At 43.7% G+C, this 21,066-nt stretch overlaps 1 protein-coding gene across 4 annotated transcripts in view; it reads right to left on the bottom strand.

The window, feature by feature from the left end:
- Positions 1 to 18,987, bottom strand: part of COL11A1 (collagen type XI alpha 1 chain) — a 393,450-nt gene extending 374,463 nt beyond the window's left edge. Inside the window, exon 1 of one of the 4 annotated variants that reach the window (XM_086954309.1) lies at positions 18,561 to 18,987. In XM_086954309.1, coding sequence (XP_086810435.1) covers positions 18,561 to 18,681 — 121 coding nt within the window. In that variant the 5' untranslated portion in view covers positions 18,682 to 18,987. The remainder of the gene's footprint in view (positions 1 to 18,560) is intronic. The other 3 variants (XM_086954306.1, XM_086954313.1, XM_086954310.1) reach the window with 3 other exon arrangements.
- Positions 18,988 to 21,066: the final 2,079 nt, after the last annotated feature.

The raw sequence follows: 21,066 nt of genomic DNA, 5'->3' as shown, positions 1-21,066 counted from the left end.
GTTAATAAACTGAGTAATATCCAATTGGATAACACTAACACGTGATTTACAGTATTTTAAAATTGTAGATGTGTAGTCTGAAGCACTATAACAGCTTTTTTAAATGCTTGCTTGTCCGTTGAATGTGATGACAGCAAGATTTCGGATTATCATTTTAAAACAAATTCAGGAGCAAAGCCTAATATTTGAGTGGGATATCTGATTCTTTTACCAGTGGGCAGTGCCTGTATGTCATCCATTCTCCATGCCCTCTCTAGTTTTAGGTCATTTGCTCGCCTCTAGAAATCCCCTAATGATGTTATATGTTGAAGTTGCATTTATGCATGAACAAGGACTTTAAACTAAAAGTGTTACCTTCAAATTGGATGAATCTGGACGGTGTGTGTATGTCAATGAATGCACAGGAGAACTTTGGGTAATTAGCTCGCTACCAGCTTTTTCCTTGAATAATTTTTGCCACTTTGTCTGTTAGGTTTGACCTTCAGTTGATCAGCAAATAAGGATGCCAACCCTCCTCTTCTGTTAGTTGAGTTATTATATATATATTTTTTTGTCTTCTGCAGCAAGAACAGCTGAGAGAAAAACACTCTTAAAAAAGAAAAAAACATGCAAATTGAAATTAGGATTCCAGTCAGGAAAGAAATCCAGTAATCTTGCGGAGCAGAACAAAGATGGGGAAGTTCCACGAATGGAGAGAGCTGAAAGATAATCTGAAGGAGAAGGAGAAAAAAGAACAGACTACAAATCTGAGTATCAACAGAGTTAGCGATAGAGATGATATCCTTGATTTCCCTGAGAAAACCCCTGGTACCCTCTTACAATGATTCTCATTGATGTAATTGAGAACCATCAGCATGCTGGTGATGTGAAAAGCCCATCACAGCCAACATGTCTCTCAGTTGATCCATGTAGATATTGAACAATGTGCTGATAACACTGAAACTTGGGACACTCCAGTTGTTTATGGGGAGCAGGGAGATCTGGATCAGGTTGTATGCATTTGGTGTCTGTAAATGTAAATGTGCAATTGGTAGACCTGTGTCCAATGACTGCACCTCGAGATATAAGTATTTTATCAATTTAGGTACTGATAGTTTAGTTTATTGCCTTCTTTATATCCATGCATGAGCTCTGGGGTTGTTCTATTGGTAATAACCTCTAATTTACTGAGCTGAAATTTCTAAGATCCCTAGTAAATCTTCCGTTGTCTACTCCGTTGATCCCTCTCTATTTAGATCTTGGTCAGAAGAGGATTTTGCATAACATTTGATTGTGGTCACTTTTGTTTTGGCATCGATTGTGGACCGCTACATCACTCACCCTTATAGGGTTGGCCTTCGTGAGCTGATGATAGCATCTTGTGTGGATAAGATACCCGGGATGCTTGCGGTTAAGAATTTGCGAGTTAAACTAGGATTGGTTGCTTATTGGCAAGAACCAGAAACTCTCTGTCAGATTAATAAGTATAGTCTTAAAAAAGTGTATTGGGGTTTTAGTGAAACAGATTTGATAATGAATTGTAATTGATCACTTCTAAATGATTTAATGAATTTTAAACAGACCCCGTTATTTGAGCCCACACTGGATGAAATCGATCCCCCAATAGCAAGGAAATTATACCTACAGTTTAGGTACGGCTGCCTACCCCTAAATCACTTTAAAAGTAACTGGTGTAAAACAGGAAAGAACATCGAAGATGACTGTCCCTGTTGCCTAGGGGTTACCGAGTCACCTGAACATGTTTTATTTTTTTGTCCTATGTACTCCCGATCACGTTTGAAATGAATTGCCCCCCTTTGCAGAAATCTGGGAGTCAGGAGATATAAGGAGGCGTACAGAATATTGAAGACGAACACAACACATATGATTGTATTCTGAAATATCAAAGTTTTTAATGGCTGTGTGTGTCAGGCGCAAAAAGTACTCCCCTGTCAGTTTCTAGGATCTTGGACTTAGGGTGCACCAATTACTATGGCGCTGTAAAGTTTCTATCGGGGGTTCCCGTTCATCGTACAAGCACATAGCACTTTAATATGTATTTTGGTCAACTTATATTGCTGTACTGTAAATAGGCCATGAAGGTCTTTTAATTATACTATGTTCTGAGTTTTAAAAAAAGCCTAGTTTTAAACATGTCCCATTCTCTCCCCTAATACACATTGATGAGGTTTTGCAATTGTAAATAACTAGTCATCTTATTTACTGCTATTGTCATAGTGAACTCCCTTTTTTGTACATACACTGATGCACTTTGACTGATTCATTTTATATTGATTGTAAATAGTTATTAATAATGAGCTGTTTTACACATACTGTGTGTCTGTAAGTACGTAATTATATGGTGTACTTTTATGATCCACAGTGATCGAAAATAAAGTCCTTTCGATTGATTGATTGATTTATTATAGTTCGCCAGAGTTGTTGATGTGGCAATGAAAGGCATTCATGGCTGATGCATTATAGGATTCTTTTTGGTTTGCTTTGACACTCTACATGGAAGTGTTTTGATGGAAATCCTATCTCAATATTTACAAGAACGTCTGTTGCTTGCTATGAACTCTACACAGTAAAAATGATGCCTTTTGTTAGATCACTTACTATACGTTTGTGGGTAGTGATTGTGTGTTTTTTCTCATGTATGATAAATACTTCTTGCAGATTTTACCATCAAAATGCTAGCCCAATGTAATGTGTGGGCACAATGACTTTGCTAGCTGAAACTGTAAATTTGGTCAGACTCACTCTCATTGGTACGCCTATGGACAACACAACATCATGGCCTATAGCTGTTTGAGAGACCGAGTATGTTGTCTGATAACTAGATGTTTTCTGATAGAGGTCATGAGGTATTCAAGATTGGTGAGTGGTGATACTCATGAAAAAAATAGTCCCTTTAAGGGACCAAAGATTATTTTATCCAGAAAAATGGAAATGAAAACCTGCCTAGACTATCATTTTACTCATTACCATCCATGTTCTAGTTAGCTTTATCTGATCTACTACATCCAAATTAATTTTTGTCTCTTGTCCTTCTTAGAAGAGGTTATCAATGACAAGCTTCGGAATTTTGGAAAGAAATGAGTTACAATTTGGCTTCTTAGCCTGGCCCCATCCAAACACTTGTGGAAGTTTCAAATGGAGTTGTTGATTGAAAATAAGCAACAATTGGTCATAAATATGCACGACTGAGTGTGAGAGGTGAGGATATGCTTAACAGGTCTTTGCACATCAAAATGCGAACCAAGTTCATGGCATATTACGTAGAATGGGGTACAGGATTAGTAAACTGAGTGTGGATGGTAACGATGGTGATAGGAGGGGAACTTTACATGTATGGAAGACATTTTAGGTGGCGCTTCTAGAAGACCCAGGCGAGACAAGTGCAATGCCATTAAAAGGGTGGAATACGTGGAATAAACTATTAAAAGAAAGGCATAATTGGAAAAGACAGCAACTGATCAGGTTCGAATTTATAAGTGTGATATGTAGAATAAATCAGACAGGAACAGCAGTTGGCCAAAAAAAGAGAACTAAACACGCAAGACCAGCATTTGCACAGCTTCACATATATAAGTAGGATATGTAGAATAGTAATCTCAATTATTACAGCTAAAATAGAGATGCTAATCGTGTAGCTTTTTGCTTTCAGTTGGAAAGGAGGGCACTCGAGATTAGATCTCTAGATAATTAATGTTAATCACTCAATGCGGTTGCCAATGAATCATTTTTGGATTCAGTCTTTGTTTTTCATAACTCTATAAAACACTACAGAAATATTTGTTCCTGGTCTCCAGCATTAGAATACACTGATAAACTCACAGTAGGTGAGACAGGCTTCCATTGCATAACACAATGCATCGGTGAGTGTAGGGACATTGCAGTACACCACAAATAAACACAAACCACGCTGTTGACTTCTGACTAACAATCATCAACTGCCTACATTGAGTTACGAATAACCAGAGCAACTAAGGACGTTGGTCAAAATCCTCAGCACCAACAAAATCATAACACCAGTAGGGATGGAGCAGGAGCTGTCAGAGTCAGTCAAGATACTGAAGAGGTTGTTTCTTTAAAATCAGGGAAATGTATTGCCCATTTCTCCAATATATCCAGATTCTAACATACAGCTATAACTTCAGAGAGCTTCAAATAATAAGACAGAAGACTCCTGACTAGTTTCTCTACAAGCTTGATTAAGCATCCTTAGATATTTGCTTTGACGTTTGATGAAGAAGGAGGGTTTTAAACTAATGAAGCATACCCACCTACCATATAAACAACTTTGCCTAAAAGCTATTGAGCAATGTCATGAAAGTCGATGGCTACTAGGCTGGAAGAGTAATAGAGCCTTCTGGGCCATGTCCAGGGATCCTTGTGTTCCCTGGACATGGCCCAGAAATATTTGCCCCAGAAATATTTAGAGACTTTTTTATCTTCTTGGTTAATAACAGCTACACTCATTTTTAGGAGTTTAATCAGTGCCTGTGTTTCTAAGCCTATGTGGACGGATATTATATCTTTCTAATACACTTAACGTGATGATTGAAAATGTGTTGTTTGCCCTCTAAGAATGATGCGGACGTTGAAAGAAATAGTGAGCAGAAATTAACAGTTTTTTTCACTACAAATGGCATTATGGAAAGGGCCTGTCCAACCCACCAAAGGTACCGCAAAGCCAAGTTTGAGATATTGGAAATCAGAGAAATTGGACATTCGAATGTTTTTCTTCCAATCTAATTCAGATAATTTTGAGTCCACACATAAGAGATTGGTATACAGCACTCACTCATTTAAAGGAGAGTGGAGACAATATCTAAGATATACTACATCTGGAGATAGTTTGAGAAGGTGTGCCATTCTTCAAATGCTGAAGAAATTGCTCGTACTTAGCATTCTTAGACCTTAAATAACATTTTGAGACTTAAAATGCAAACTGAATTTATTTTAGTGGTTGCTCAAACTCTTGAGTGCGAATTCCAAAAGTCACACTGAAAAATACCTCTGAAAAATGGATTCACTCTGAGCTGAAATGGAAACGTTAGCCATAAATTGACGTCGGTCTAGTCCAATACAAGAAACCGAAACTTAATTTTATTTAAACTTATTTTAATGTTACTTTCAAAATGTTGATTCAAGTGAGGATCAATATTGTTCAAGGGGGTTCGCCTTTGCTTAACCATAACTATTGGCTGTGTGGCAAAAAGTGTATTAATTTAGACATTTTCTCGCTATAATAGGTTTCAAATTTTGCATGTACTGTCATAGATATATTTAACGTAAAACATAAAAAAAATGTACTAAAATACTGTACAAAGCAGTTACTGTGCCTGAAAAAACGTGTGGCACTCATTTTGCAGTTCATGTGTAATCAGTGTTTTAATTGGCCAGGTTCTCTCCTGTACTGAGTACCTGCACTCTCCGATATTGAGTACCTGAAGTAAATATGTCCTCTGGATAGTGAGTACCAGTACTTCTACCTGTCCATTTGAAGCATAAAATGTCAGGGATATGTGTAATACTGGTTTGAATTAAACACAACATTAGTTTGTGTTTGAACTTCACCACCAGTACAACTCACACAACATAAGTCCTTTCCGGTGTAACTTTCAAGTGTGGTTACGCAGGAAATTAGGTACATGTGTTCGTTTCTGTGATATTCCTAGACAGGGAAAGATGCCCGTGTGAGAATTTGCTACATGGACTCACAACAGACATTCTCATCGCCACAGCACATATGGTGACCTCTGGACATGCCCAGGTGCCAATAATAATTGCTGCCCTGGGAATACACTGATGCTGCCAACTAGGAAGCAAGGAAAACCATATGTGATTAAATTAACAATCTAATTTGATGTGTAATTTACAATGTCACGTGGGATGCCTTCAGCAATGCAATATATAGTCAAGAGAGACTTGTGCTATGTGACCATCTCTGCGCAACATATTTGATTTTAGATTTGAACTTTTTTTCACATACTTTTCCTGAAATATTGTTATTCTGTCTACTATGCTCTGAGATGCATTTGCCAAATTCCAATTGCTAAATTTGCTCTAGCTTATTTTCCCTACAATTTTCTGTGGCATACTCCGTTTTTAGATTTCTCTTTCATGTTAATGTTACATTAAATAAAGAAAGTGAAACGTGTTGCAGTATTATACATCACATTTTAAACAAAAAAGTTGAAATCACTAGGAGTAAATATGTGTGTTTAGTCACTCCAGGCAAAATCAAAGAGACTGAAAGGAAATAGAAAGTCTCTGAACCCATGGCAAGATGAGGTTAGCAAGTTAGCACATTTCTAGCTTTCCTCTTTGCAGTACAGTGAATGAAGAGGCGAGTGTGTGTTCAGCCATCTGTGCCTTAGGAGTCTTGCAGCCACATCACAAAATCCAATTTGTGGCCATACGTATGTGCACATTAGGAACTGGAAATGTGGGGGAAAGAGACCCCCGCATAACCTCTTCCGTATGCTCCTTAATGTTTGAAGTGTTTTTTTAATACAAGCAGCAGAGGGCCATTAAGGGTCCTCTTGCCAACTACTATTGTGTTCCACTAGCGTAACAAAACTTGAGGGCCCCCCTTGCAAACTACATGGAGGGCCCCCCCCCCCCCCCTCTGAACTCAGTCAGGAGCTGTCACACCAGGATACTATGCTGAGGGGGCCCCTTGGAGCTCTGGACACATCATAGATCTCAGGACAGGCACATATTAATTGCAATGACTGGGCTCTGTGCCAAACTATGGTCTCTCCCTTCTGGACATTGTTGATGATAGCATCAGAGGAACGATGCCTTGATGACATTTATCATCTGTACTTCGCTATATAGTTGGTCGATTATAAAATCTGCTGCATAACGTCTGCACATGCTAACCAAAGTAATAGGAATAGCACAGAAGTAGTGAATATACCTTCCTCCTTTTATCTAGTTCTAACTCGGTTCTAAGTGAAGGAGTAAGTGGGTCAGGAGACAGCTTTGATTGTTGCCTTATTACCTCAGCATAGGTGCTTATAATGGAGCAGGACACAGGATGACCACCCGCCTATGGATTCTGCAGGGATGGGGGAGGTGAGGTTTGTAGGGTGCAATGGATGTTAGTCTTCAATTGAATGTATCAACTTCCAAATATCAACTAATAGTTGAGGTTATGAATGCAAGACTGAGATCAATTTTTACTATGCTTACAATCTTCACTTCACACAAATTTCTTGTGCTCTGGTATTTTATAGCCCCTATTATCACGTAAGTGGTCAGGTATTTTGAACTATATAATCAATTGTAACTATCACATACATTTTTTTTAAGTATTGTGGTTCACAACCGTCTGTGTTTTGCATTCTGCTATTTTGTTTGCCATTATATGACTTGTTCCACTTTTTTCTTTGTTGGGGTAAAGCCCCATAATCCTGATAGAACATTGCAAGCCTTAACTATGGAATGGATATGGATTTGTAGAACGCGTGGCTACCTGTGGGTGTCCCAGCACTGAGTGTATGGACATGACTAAGGATCAAAGGTAGCCTAGGGAAAGAGGAAGGTTTTTAGGAGTTTGCGGAATTTAAGAAGATTGGTCTCTTTACGTATGTTGAGGGGGAGGGAATTCCAGAGCTTTGCGGCGTTGTGGGAGAAGAGATGTCCACCTGTTCGTGCCTTCTTTATTCTAGGAGTGTTTGCCAGGAAGAGATGATCAGATCTTAACGCTCTGTTGGCTTTTTAGGGGGTGATCAAGTCTCTCAGAATGGGGGGGCCTTTGCCCTGGAGAATTGTGTGCAATATACATAGGGACTTAAATTTGATTCTTACTCGGATTGGGAGCCAGTGGAGGGATCTCAGGGTGGGTTTAGCTGAAAATCGCTTTTTTGCTGCTGTGAGAAGTCTGGCTGCCGAGTTCTGGATGATTGGAAGTTTGTTTATGACAGACTCCGGGGCACCTAAGTATAGGGCATTGCCGTAATCTAACCTGGAGAGGATGAGGTCCTGAATGAGAAGATTTCCAGAGTGGGGTGGTAAAAGAGGGAGGATTTTCCGTGCGGTGCAAAGCAGTCCAAAGCACACACCATCAGTTTTCTTGGCTTGGGTTTGAAAGGTGAGGTCCTGGTCAAGCCGGACGCCAAGACTTTTTATTTCTCTTTTTGGAAGGGAGGCTGGTCCCATGCATATCAGCCACATGGAATTGGGGATGACTGTAGCTTTAAAGCCCAGCAACAGTAGCTCCGTTTTATCTTGGTTGAGTTTGAGGAAGGATTTGTTCATCCATCTGAAGATTTTTGAGAGGCAGGACCGTAAGTTTTCAGGGGAGTGGTCTGACTGGTTTAGTGAGATGACCAATTGTGTCTCGTCTGCGTACGTGATAAGTTTGATCCCGAAAGGGGCGATGATATCCTCCAGAGGGGACATGTATGCATTAAAAAGTGTAGGGCTAAAAGATGAGCCCTGCGGCACTCCGCATTGGAGAGGGACTGCCCTGGAGCGTACACTGCCTTCGGAGACCTGATGGGTTCTATTTTCTATTAATGATTTTAGCCATGTGAGGGCTGACCCTGTGACTCCTAGGCTGCCGAGACACTGAATGAAGATTCGGTGATCAACCGTATCAAAGGCTGCGCTTAGGTCCAGGAGGATCACAGCTGTTGAGCCTCCTGAGTCCAAGATCTGCCTTGCCTCCTCTATCACTGCTATCAGGGCGGTGTCTGTGCCTTGGCCGAGGTGGAAGCCTGTCTGAGAGCAGCGTAGAAGTTAATCGGCCTCTAGGAAAGCGGATAGTTGTTGATTAACAACTTTTTCCGCGACCTTGCTAATTCCTGGTAGTAGAGAGATAGGCCGGTAGTTGGTCATCTCCAGGGGGTCGAGATGGTTTTTTTAATAGAGCTCTTACTATGGATCTTTTCCAGTTTGGCGGGACAGTGCCGTGAGAAAGTGAGGCATTAATTAGGTTTGTGGCCGATGGGGTAATAGTTGGCATCACTAGTTTCAGGATATTAAGGGGTACGGGGTCTAACTATGTTTGTTTTGCTTGTTTCATATGTTGTATCTCTTAGTGATTCTTTATTTGAATTTGCTGGTATAGACTTCCTTCCCCTTCTCTCTTTAAGGACACGTTTATTGAAAGTTCTAAATCTCCCTTCTGTGATAAAAGTAGTTCTTTTCTTAACTATGGAGTACAGTTTTTTTAGGTCCGATATGATAACATAAAATACAGCAACCCAAGTCTCATCAGGTCTTTAGTAAATTATCTTTGCCATAATATTTCTTTTTGGTCTCTGATAGTGTGTTTCTTCCAAACTCACACTTATAATATTACTATCTGTTGAAGATTTTCCAAACGGGCATTAATGTTTGGTAATCCGGAGTCTAGCTCTCAAAAGACCCACACTTAATATTAGTTCACTCATCATGTCTTACCCATCACTAAAAGAAGACATTTCTCAACAGCACATTTACGTAAAATTAATTTAGTCAAATACAGTGAGATGAATTGCACTAGCTGGACTGATATGAATTGGAGAAGGTTATCATCACAAATATGACATATTGAGGACAATGGGTGATTATTAATGTACATACTCAAGGACATTAATGCACCTTTGGAGACATTTTAGTCGTCATAACAGGCAGAACTTTCTAAAACATGTCAAAATTCAGTGCACAAGTATAGTTATCAGTACCATAAAATGAGTAGTATTGGGTGAGTAGGATGTAACTTGATATACCATGTCCAGGTAGGAAGAGTGTGAGAATACTGCTTCCTTCTACATTTGTTTATACATCTTTAAGTATGTTTACCACAAAATTGAGAAACTTTGACTTGGATAATGTTTTCGAGGTATGATTGTTTTCTTTGTTGCCCCACACTTTGCTAGATCCAGACTATATTTTGCACTACATTGATGGCTTTAATCGTTTTTTAAGGACAACAGGAGAATATGTTTTAACATATGAAAGGTTAGACCCAGAAGGAATAACTATGGCTATCCTGCAGGCAAACTCTGCTAATCAGTCATTGCTGTGGTGGTGCTGTGGTCAATCTTTCTCATAATCTTGCCAATGACATGGCAATATTTCTGCTGAACTGAAAAATTCATATCTGTGCTCAACCCCATGTTATGTTACATTGATTTGTATAGTACACTAATCACCCAAGAGGGTATCCAGGCACTTGGATAGGTGGGTAGGTGTGTGATCCCTACGGTGCGTATACGAAGAGCCAGATCTTGAGCTTCTTGTGGAATTGAAGAAGAGAGGAGGATGATTTGAGGTGTTCACAGAGGTTTTTCCATGTCTTAGGTGTGATGTAGGAGAATGAGCGACATCCAGTTTTGATTTAATGCAGCGAATGTGTGTGAGTGAGAGTGAAGCAGAGCAGAGGGCTACAGTGGGTTGGTGAAAGTGTATGCAGTTGTTCAGGTAGTCTGGTCCTGTGTTGTGAGGGCTTTGTATATGTGTTTTAGAATTTTGAATTGACTGTGCTCATAAATTGGGAGCCAGCAAAGCTTCTTGATGTGTGGTGTGATGTGGGTGCTGCCTGGGAGGTCGTGTAATAGTCTTTCAGTGGTGTTCTATGTGATCTGGAGACTATGTAGGAGCTGTTTGGAGATTGTGTCGTGGAGACTGTTGCCAATCTTCTGGTGACAAGTGCTTACATGATGGTCCGTCTGGTGTTCTGAGGAAACCATTTCAAGATCTTTAGTAGTGTGTGCAGGATGTGAACATAGGAGGTGCACACCACATTGACATGAGCCATCTTGTTGAGCTTGTGGTCTAGGATGATCCCTAGATTTCTTGCATGGTCTGTTGGTGTGGGTGTTGGCCCTAGCTCTGACAGCCACCAGATGGAGTCCCATTAGGATATCTTATTGCCAAAGGCCAGTACTTCCATCTTGTTGGAGTTGAGCTAAAGGGAGTTCATTCACATCAAGTCTGGTACAATGGTCATGCAGTTGGTGGAGTTGGTGGAGTTGGTAGTGATGGTGGCTGTCTTGTCCGTCCGGGAGAGGATAACTTCGATGTCATCGGCGTAGGAGATGACGGTGATGTCTTGTGATTTGAATATGTAGGCAAGTGGCGTCATGTACATGTTGAAAAGAGTCTGTTGGTCTCTAATATGAAGAGTGACAGCCTGACCCTTTGGGTTCTTCCTGTGAGGAAGGAAGAGATTCCTTTGAGAGCAGATCCTTGTATGCCAATCTCATGGATTCTTCTGAAGAAGGTTTTATAGGCGATAGTGTTGAAGGCCATGGGGAGGTGGCCGAGCAGTATGAGGGCCACTGTTTCTCCTTAGTTCAGGATGATTCAAATGCTGTCAGTGAACGCGATGAGTGTTGTTTTAGTGCTTTGGTTCTTTCTGAAACCTGATTGAGTGTTGTCTAAGAGATGGTGAAGTATGAGGTGGGTTGTGAGCTGCTTGTGGTGGCCTTCTCAATCTCTTTGGCTGGATAGGGGAAAAGGGAGATGAGCCGGAAGTTGCTCATTTGGTTCAGGTCAGCTGTGGGCTTCTTCTTCATGAAATTTCAGTGAAGAACATCCACGTATCTATGTTACTTTATATTGTTGGCAGTCTCCCATTTCTGCCACAGCATGCTCCATTGTACAATTCAATTTCCTCTCCACAGGCAACCGTAATAATATAAAATAGCCATTGATTTTAGTTATTGAATTAAATGCTATAACACCATATTATCACACACCACCTATACAATTCTGAATTACAATCACAAGCGAATCACCAGCTATGCTTTCAGACCATTTTCCAGATTCCTTGCGATGATGCAGTATAAATAATGGATGCAAATCCACTAGAGGGCCTATCTTTCACAAAATGTCACTCACCAGTTCTCACTATTTGCAACACAGCATCTCCTCAAAGAAATTTGTGGCTGTCAATGAAGTGTGATGAAAAGTAGAGTTGAGGAGGGGATAGAGATTAATGCAAACCCAGTTGAAATTTGTGAAACAATATTCACAATCCTATTGGCCAATCCCAATGTGATCTCATTTTTGCGTAATGAATTGGTAATGGTTGGCTAGGCTATTAATAAACACAACCAACATAATGTTATATGAGTGTTCCGTTTATCCATAACTACAGTCAGGGTATGAGTGAGAATAACACAAATATAGGATGATGCATGTTAATGGATGTTTTTACTGTCTCTCAATGTAGCTTGCTCTTCTTTGGCATCTATGTTTATTATTTTGCCATACTCTCTCTCACTTACAGATTTTAGAGAATGCCCAAGTATTGACCAAAGGATTATCAAATGAGTTGTGGAACAAAATCCTAAACAATCTTGAAGATGGCATAGATTGCCACACACAAACTACTGAATTGCAGGGAAAGTCATAAACTTTGACATCAAACTCAAAACCAGTAGTCTCATAGAGGAACAATTGCCAGCGGGGAGACAAATTGAGAAAAATCATGAACATATGTCTGCACCACACTTTCCATACATTCGTCTCTAGACTTTCGTGTAACATCTGTAAAGCTCTTTTGTGACTCTTACTCAGTTCCTTCCGGGAGGAGGGGTGGGTGGTCTCAGACTGTCTGGAATGTGCAATGAGTCAAAATCTTTCCAGTGGCCCAGGTTTTAAATCCATAATAGCTCAGCAATTAAAACTAAAAATAGATCACTATTTTAATAATAAATCAGTAAGAAATATACAGGTAAGGGTATGGAAAATCCAAGAGTGTGAATAGAAATGGAAATAATGTATGAGTTTGTGTACAGAAAAGTGAAGTTATGTCTTACTTGCAGTAGATGATGTGATGTTATCTGGCATTAATGGAACCATAATGCATGTAGTACTTTGTACGCAGATCACCGTGAAATCATAAAGCAAATTTATTAAATGTGCTTATGTGACAAAGTCTCTGAATCAATGCACAGAGATATCTTAATATGTATAGGAGACAATTTAATTCACACCACTATGATGCACAAAGGCGTTCAACTTATGTGAACTCCAGGGAATCTATTGTAAATAAATTCCTTGTCTGATCTATGTCAACCTTGGGGTATTATCACCAAATTCATAAGAAGGTCCTTTGATGAATTGCTGGGGTTTATTGATAAATACAGGAGAAGTTAAATAAAAACAACTAAAACTGCTAAAGCAAGTGAGGGTGGTTGCGTATTACACCAAACTGATTGACCACAGACCACTACAATCAGCGCAACATACATTGCTTATTTTTTTTACCACACTGAACGCAAACCCACTAATTCGCAAACCACGGTGAGATTTGTAGTAGACCACGTCTGTGGTCACTGATGGGTCAACCTCACTTTGGTTTTACCAGTTCTACATGCAGAAGCTGTCCGCACCTCTCTATGCAACATGCAGGCGGAAGCAGTTATCACTCAACACACCCCACCCCTGACATCATTGTTCGGTATCAGGCCTTGGCTCTGTTGCTTCGAAAGCCTGTTGAAGTATTCTGGCCATAAGTCAATGAAACCAATAGCCCTTTGCCAAGTGTAACGCTGCTCCACATCTGTGGCTTGCAGTGCACAGTAGCTGACAGCAGTAGGGTGTGCTGGCAAGCAACAGTACACTGACTGAACTAAGACTTGGAAGCCATTCAGTAGCCAGTCATGGTTGAGTAAGAAGATAGAATAATGAGCCTGGCGAGAGGAGGTTTCATCAGTGGGAGCCAGTGTTTGTTTTGTCCCTGTTTACTTTGGGCCCGCTTCATGAAGGGGCTTACGTGTCGTAAAGTTACGAGTACGGAGTTCCGCTGCAGGGGGTTAGGGGGCTATCTCAGTGCGGAGATTCCGCACTAGTAACTTTACACTTCGTTGGGCCCTGAGTCTTTCGCATGCCTGCTAATGTCTGCCTTGTGATCTAAACGTGTAGATGTACACCTGGACACCTACCTCTCTACTTGAACATCTCAAATATCCTTGTCAGACTGCCTGCTTTTGTCCTTGTCTACATATCAGCTTGCCTGCTATTCGTACCTGTCTGCATCCAGTATGCCTGTCTACCCTACCTGCCTGCTAGTCTGCCTGATTCCCTGTCTGCATCACTGTTTTACCTTCCTTCCTGCTTGACTGCCTTCCCTCCCTACCTGCATGTCTGCTTTCATCCCCGTCTACCCTCCCTCCTGCCCTGCGTCCTCGCTTCCTGTTCTATTCCTGCCTGCTTTTGGGCTTTCTTCCCTCAGAGCCTGTCGAACTGCCTTCTTCTTCACTTGCTAGTGTGCCTGCTTAATGCCTGCCTTCCCTGAGCGTTGCCTGTCTGATTCCCGTCCTAGCTCCCAGTCATCCCTGAGTGCCGGGCTGCCTGGTGGCCTCCTCTCTGACTGCACTGCCTTCGCTCTGGCAGCAGCAGTGTTTGTTCTGCGGCAGGGCGGACCAGCCTGCTCTGCCTGCAGCCTTTGTGTGGCTCTTCGCGTCTCCTCTCAGAATGAAATGTAGATGCTCCCTGCCGCATACCAGTCATAGTTCAGTGTCAGATGTATACCACGGCCTGTCTTTAGCACGGCCCTTCTACAAAGGGCGGCAATAATCTCTTAAATAAGACGCCCTGTTCGCGCTACTGTCTCTGCAGCCCGCGGAGAATGTGCCTTGCAGACAGAACCCTTTCACCTGCTGCTCCCTGGGACTCAGGCACGCTCCTCAGCAGGGACCACCGGCAGCTCTCCGGGCGCGCGGGCCTCCCGCTCAACCACTAGCGATTATTTTAAGCTCTCTATTTTAACAAAAGCTTTACTTCTTTTAACGGGAAGAGGAACACTTGCGTTACAGTAAAGATGAAATGTCATCAGATTGTGGTAGGTTTGAAGGATGACGTAACACCGTCTGGCTTCTAAAATAACTATTTAGATTAACGTAAACAGCAGAAGCCAGTTTTGCCCAATAATCGTATCGGACATTACAGCATCATTAATAAGGCGGGAAGAGGCGGAGTTAAGGGGGAGTATTTAAGACAAGAAAGCTTATGAGGCACATCTCCCACCAACACACATAGATGACCCGCTTCCTTCTTTTGTACAGTACTTTCACGAATTTGATTCACTTTATTTCCGTAGCACTTTTGAGCCTGATTTTATATAAAACGCATCTTTTACGAGGAACCGATTTCTAAGTCAATTCTAAAAATATAAATATGTTGTCCTATTGACTCTGAGAGTTATTAAAGTATTATTTGTGCTAAAAAAAATAGAAACTAGAACAGTGCACGGGCTATTTTTTGTGTTGGTAAAGACGTAAATTGTACAGCAGTGTGGCAGGTCCCCTCCCCTGAAAGTCCGCCGGTCCAGATATATTGAAATGCTGCCTCTCCCACCGGGTGGGGAACCCGAGGGGCCTCGGAGTACGATGAGACATTCTTTCCCATCCTCTCTTGGTACCTTTGGTATGTGGTGAGGTGGGTGGGGGCTCGTGCGGGGGACAGCCTAGTGTGCAAACAATGAACAGTGGTGTGTTCTGAGGGGGCAGCACCAATGCACTGACCCGGGCAACGTTTGGAGCCAAGTTTGTCTCTCATTCATCAACGGACTTTGTCGTTGCAATTTGCAGTGGGGTGCGCTTAGGCTCCCTTTCGGCGCCTAGAAGCCACCGTGCCTCCTATGCTCTGAATCTCGCGGATGCAGTGCGCTGTGAAGATCCGGAGATACACGCCTTACTCCTGCGTTCCGCAGATAGGGAGCCTCACCTTTCCCTATATCAACATCTAGCTTTCACCAAGTTTGTGGAGTTCGTTGCGAGCTATTCGCATCCACGATTTTCAGCTACCGTATGGTGCCCCTTCGGTGCTCAGCCTTTTATCATACCCTTTGAAGGCCTGACGCCTTAATGACAGGGGCTGCGCGCAAAGGGCGTTTAAATTAGTAGCTATCACCGGCTGTGCGAAATCATCACCCTGAGCATCCTGTCTGAGGAGAAAGGCGATGTGTTTTATAGGAAAATTATCCAATTGAACAATGAGAAGTGGTACTTGCAGCCTCCAAGAAGCCAGCCCCACCCCTTCCACCTCCAAACCTTGGTTGTTAAAGTCGCATTCTCGCCTGGCTGTCCGAAATGTGAAAATTAACAAAACGTACTAAAAGTAAAAATTGATAACTCGATAGCCCGTGTTAGATAGTGCTTGCTACCTCAATCCTGGCATTTTATAGCGCTGCAAAGACTGAGTGTTACTATAACCCAGCCCAGGGAACAACTTAATTGACCTGGAATGATGAAAGGCTGAGCCGGCCCCCGCCCCCACCCCTCTTCGAACCGGTGGCAAGCTGCGTGTAATTAGATCACGATTGGACAATATAAGTCCTAGGCAGCTACGTGACCAGGTGTAGCTCCCACCTCTTGGTGATGCCTGGGTTTTCCAACCTAACGTTGTAACCAGACAGGGGATTCAGGGAACGGTCCGGTACTGGGCACAGCCTCGTCTTCTGTGTGAGGGCACTGATGCTGCTGCTTAGAAAGCTGGCATTATCGGGAAATGCCTACTCCTCCAGTGCCTCCACCATCGAGAACCCATTCCCAAATCTAACTCTCCACCCTCGCAGAGGCGGCAGCCTGTGACTACAGGTCCAGCATGTCTCAAATCACCAGGCTTTCCTCACACAGCCAAGAAATGCAACAATTTATCAGGGAGCCGTATCTTCTCTGTTTTCGCTTTTCAGGAAACCGGTCATGGGCACGCGCATTGCGGGGCTTAAATAAGTGTATTCTCTAAAGCTGTAAATACTCTCCCTTAAAGTGGCAGTGCCCACACTAAAATCAGGGCCAAAGGAACCGTGCGATTCTGCGACCGTGGCAATTGCCGCATAATTATGGTTGCCGCATTTGCACATCATCCAACATCTGCCAAGTAATGAGCACATTTTAACCCCCCAAAAATGTGTTTCTGCTAAAAGGGATCAAAAGTTACAAAAAATATGGCAATTTGAGTTCCTGCGCCCCAAAGTTTTATTTGCAAAGGTTGACTGATCATCTTTCAGTTGCAAATTGTTGTACTGGGGTGTTAAATTGGTACTATTTAAGGTGAACTCTTTCCTCAAACACTGTTACCAGGTGTAAAAATGACAAAATAATGAAGTAATAGTATCACAAAATGTGCCGCATTATGCCGCATAGATTGCCCTTTCTTGCCCAATAATGTAGCCCTCCTCTGCCGCATAATTGCAATGGCCCTGACTGTGGTGTGCTCACACAGCAGCACATGCTGTGAAGCCACAAGCACAATATGTTTTAAAGTGGTGTCGGAGAGCACATTGCGTGTGCCAACCCGTTTCCACGTGACCTGAATCCGCACGTTCCACTGCTGGAGAGTGGGGAGGAGGGGCAGATTGGTTGCAACCGATTGTGATCCGTACAGTGCCGGCTCTAACGCCGGTGCACGTGCCGGGACTGAGATGAGATGGGCACGGAGCTCGCTGCTCCTTGCTCCGGAGCTAACCGCTCGGTCCTCTTGGGCAGCCTGAGTGGACGGATTTAGCCCTGGGCTGAGACTGCTGAGGTAGTTACTCCCCTGCCCCCTCCCTTCCCACAGACACGTCTGAATGTGACAGCCCACTCCCCTGCAGGGCAGGAATCCGCCTATGAGGGCGATCGTTAAACTCCTAGGAATGCCATCCTGGTAACCGTGTCCACAGACACCTAACGGACCACTGGTCCCAGAGGGCAGTGCTCTGGAGAGAGAGGGAAAAAAAGAGTTCAACTTTTTTTTTCCTCTGGACAAATCATCTGGTGCTGTGCTCTGCTGGTTGCATCAAGTTACCTCGACTGCCACGTACCAGCCTCCCGTGTCCCTCACTGCTTCCACAATCATCCGATTCATCCCCAGCTCTAAAGGCGCTGTTAAAAAATGCCGCCGCCACCTGCGCGTGCAGCTCTGAGCCAACTCAGCCGGGCTGCGGGTCTGCGGCACGTCCCCATGGGCCCTGCCCGGTGTGCTTCTACTTAGACGCTCTTAAGAGGCCACCTGCTCTGTGAGACGTACTCATACATTACTTCCGACAAGTATCTCCGTATAATGCAAATTAAAGACCATTCCACAGGTTGCCGGGCGGTCTTACTTGGGCTGTCCAGTAGCGTAGCACGGGTGCCTTGGGCCCCGATGAAAGCAAGGAGAATGGACTCATTTGGGATCAGAATACAGATTTGATTAAGTTTCAGTCAGCCCCTCATAGCTTAGGGTCCCGGTGCCACTGCACCTGGTGCACTATTGCTAGATATGCCCCATGTTTTACCCATGCATAGAGGGGAACTGCGCATAATTGAATAGGCAGCACAGCCACAGATTGGAGATAAGGCAAGTACAGTCGCACCTTTATCCTAAATACTACTTCCTTTCTCTGCAGGATGTGTGGACCGAGAGGACTCCTAGGCACCCTAGCGCCTAGCGCCACAGAACACAGTGCCGAGAGTGGGCGGCTGGCCGGATCCGGGCACTTACGCAGTAGTAGCGACTCTTTGAAAGGCTGGTGAAGCCCAGACTTCAGTCGGATGTCTGACACTGACAGCGTCTGCACTGTGTTTGCTCTCAGCCTCTTTGGGCTTTCGCTAGCCCATCCACCAGATGAGTCTGCTGCGTGCGTCCTACTCTCTTACCTCCTCTGACCTCTGCAGCCTGCAGCAGCAACAAGGGAAGGGTGATGAGAAGTGCAGTGAGAGCCGAGTCCCAGGGCCACCTTTTCGTTTTCCACCTTGTGGACCACCGCTGCATCTCCATGGTGAAAGCCCACAACTGTGAAGGGAAGCGCGCAGCACCGGCTCGTGCCCGTCAACAATCCAAGTTCCAGGTCTAGACTTCCATAGGTGAGGAGGAAAGTTGCGCTGACAGGGTGGAGGGGGGAGCTCGAGCCTGGGATCCGCTGCTCTCTCGTGTCGGTGGTGCCAGCCGCTGCAGGCCCCGGCGCGATGCGTCCTCCCTGGTGCCCTGGCTTCAGACTGAAGGAGGGTTGCCGGATTTAATCAAAAGGCAAAAGTGTCTTTGGTCCTCCTTAGAGCCCCACCGTCAGAGGGCCGGCCCAGGGCGAACAGAAGCCCCCCGCCCTAGAGAAGAGTGACAACCCGGCCCCTCCCCCGGAGGAGACTTCTAGCCCAGGCAGGACCCTCACCGACTGCAAGGGCAGCGCCCGCCAGCCCTGCAAAGACACTCCCCTGCCATGGCAAGACCCTCCCCAGGACTGCAGCCGAGCCCCCTACCTCGAGTAGCGAGCCCAGCCCCCGCCCCCTCCCCAAAAGCAGTCCCCAGACAGCACCGCACAGCACTCGGGGAATGAAAGGGATGGCAGGAGAGTGTGAGGCGGAGACAAATGGCTTTTCTTCCAGATGTCAGCTCCTGGCTGCACGGACGGTGACTTGTGTACTCCTGTGCATCCCTGGTCGTTATTGTCATGTAGACATTTCATCTTACCCTGTGTGACTGAGAGGGGGATGATACTAATTTACAGTGTGAATATTCCTCTACTAATACCTAATCATAATTTCTCTTTTTGATATTTAGGTGCAGCTCTCGAGCAGAGGCGCTAGCAGGAGTCTGTAGACACTGGGCGCAGTGTGCTTTTACACACAGGTACCAGATCTGGAGTTGTCCTGTCAAAACAAATAAATGAACCATCGAGGACGACGCTGATGACTTTTAGAAAGTTTACTGCACCGCATGCCTTGTGGGTGTTCCTAGATTGCGAAAGCGCATGCGACTTTAAGGACCATTCCCATTAATATAATTAATCCCGTGAGTACTTTCACACGCCTGTGTTATGAGCGGAGCAACAGTAAATAAGCAAGCACGTGGTGCAGCAGGCTTTCTTGTATGTGGTTGTTGCAGGCACCGAATTTGAAGTACAATGTATGTGCGTCACAGCCTCGGTTGTCCCTTTGGCTTGCCGTAACCCCCTGACGCACTAACGGCCCCAGTGTCCTTGCACGCTCTGTAAAGGAGTCACTGCAAACCGTGTTATGGCTTGCAGCAAATTCCTTGTCCTGGTATATTAGCAATGCCCGGATTATGAGATTGGAAATGTGGTCACTGCACGCCCGTCTCCTGTGTACACAGATGGGCCTTTGTTACACTTATGGCCAGCAAGGGAGGGGTTAAGCAGGGCTCTGAAGAGAATGGGACTCTTCAGGAGAACCTGATCTGACTCACACGAAACCCACAAGGGCTCTTCCACATTCCTGTCAGCCAGCTAGCTCCCCGCATATCTCCATTATGTATTCATGGGTCCGGCAAAGGATACCTTTTGAAACTGTCCAGCTTGCCTAAATCTCCCACTCACAACAGAACTGAAAGAGCTTTTGTGATATTTATAAAAGCCAAAAGGTTCTTTTCTTTCAGAAAGTGGGGGATACATCCAATGTTCAGTCTTTTTATTGACACAATAATGTCTGTGAGAGGCAAACCAGAGACATAGGCCCTCCATCCACGTCTTGTTTGAGAATCAAAGGCAAAACACCCTGTGTATCACTATTTGCAAATAGTATCAGCTTCGTTTTGGAACATGATTCCAATTTTGAATAACCCTGGGCAGAGTTCGCGAAGTTGCACTATGCTAAGTGCAAAATAAGCCCTGTGCCCTACGCGGAGCTCCCCAAGTGGTGGAGTTCGGTAGAAAAATGCAGTTGTGGTGATTGCACAGTGCCGGATGCTTGTCCGCACTGTGCAATTGCGGGGAATGAGATTTTGATATCAATTTATGATTATGATAAATTTAATAAAGAATCCCATTCATCTGTTTTGGACCGCTTGTATCTGTCATTGAGGAAAGGACCACCCCCGCATTGGTTAGACAAACCCCATTAACTGACGCCACTCTGAAGAACCACTTACAACTGATAAAGTTTTAAGAGTTTATATAAGGTTGAATTTGAATGCGATACAATCCACTCAGGATAATCTCAAAGTATACAAAATACAAAATCAATTACAATATCAGCCGCTTAAGCTTCGGTGTGAAGTGGTTCCTTCTGCGTCATCTGCAGTAAGATAAAAAATATCATCAAGTTAATCTGTCCCTACTCTATGCTATGTGACAATCCTACTTCGCAAGTTACTTCCCTAAAAAGGTGTCAGCAGTTTGACTTCCAAAGAAGTTCAAACTCTCTTTAGCCT

Source organism: Lissotriton vulgaris, chromosome 1_1, assembly GCF_964263255.1.
Source record: "Lissotriton vulgaris chromosome 1_1, aLisVul1.2, whole genome shotgun sequence".
NCBI lineage: Eukaryota > Metazoa > Chordata > Amphibia > Caudata > Salamandridae > Lissotriton > Lissotriton vulgaris.
Note: the sequence above shows the minus strand (reverse complement) of the source record. Positions and strands in the feature narration are given on the sequence as shown.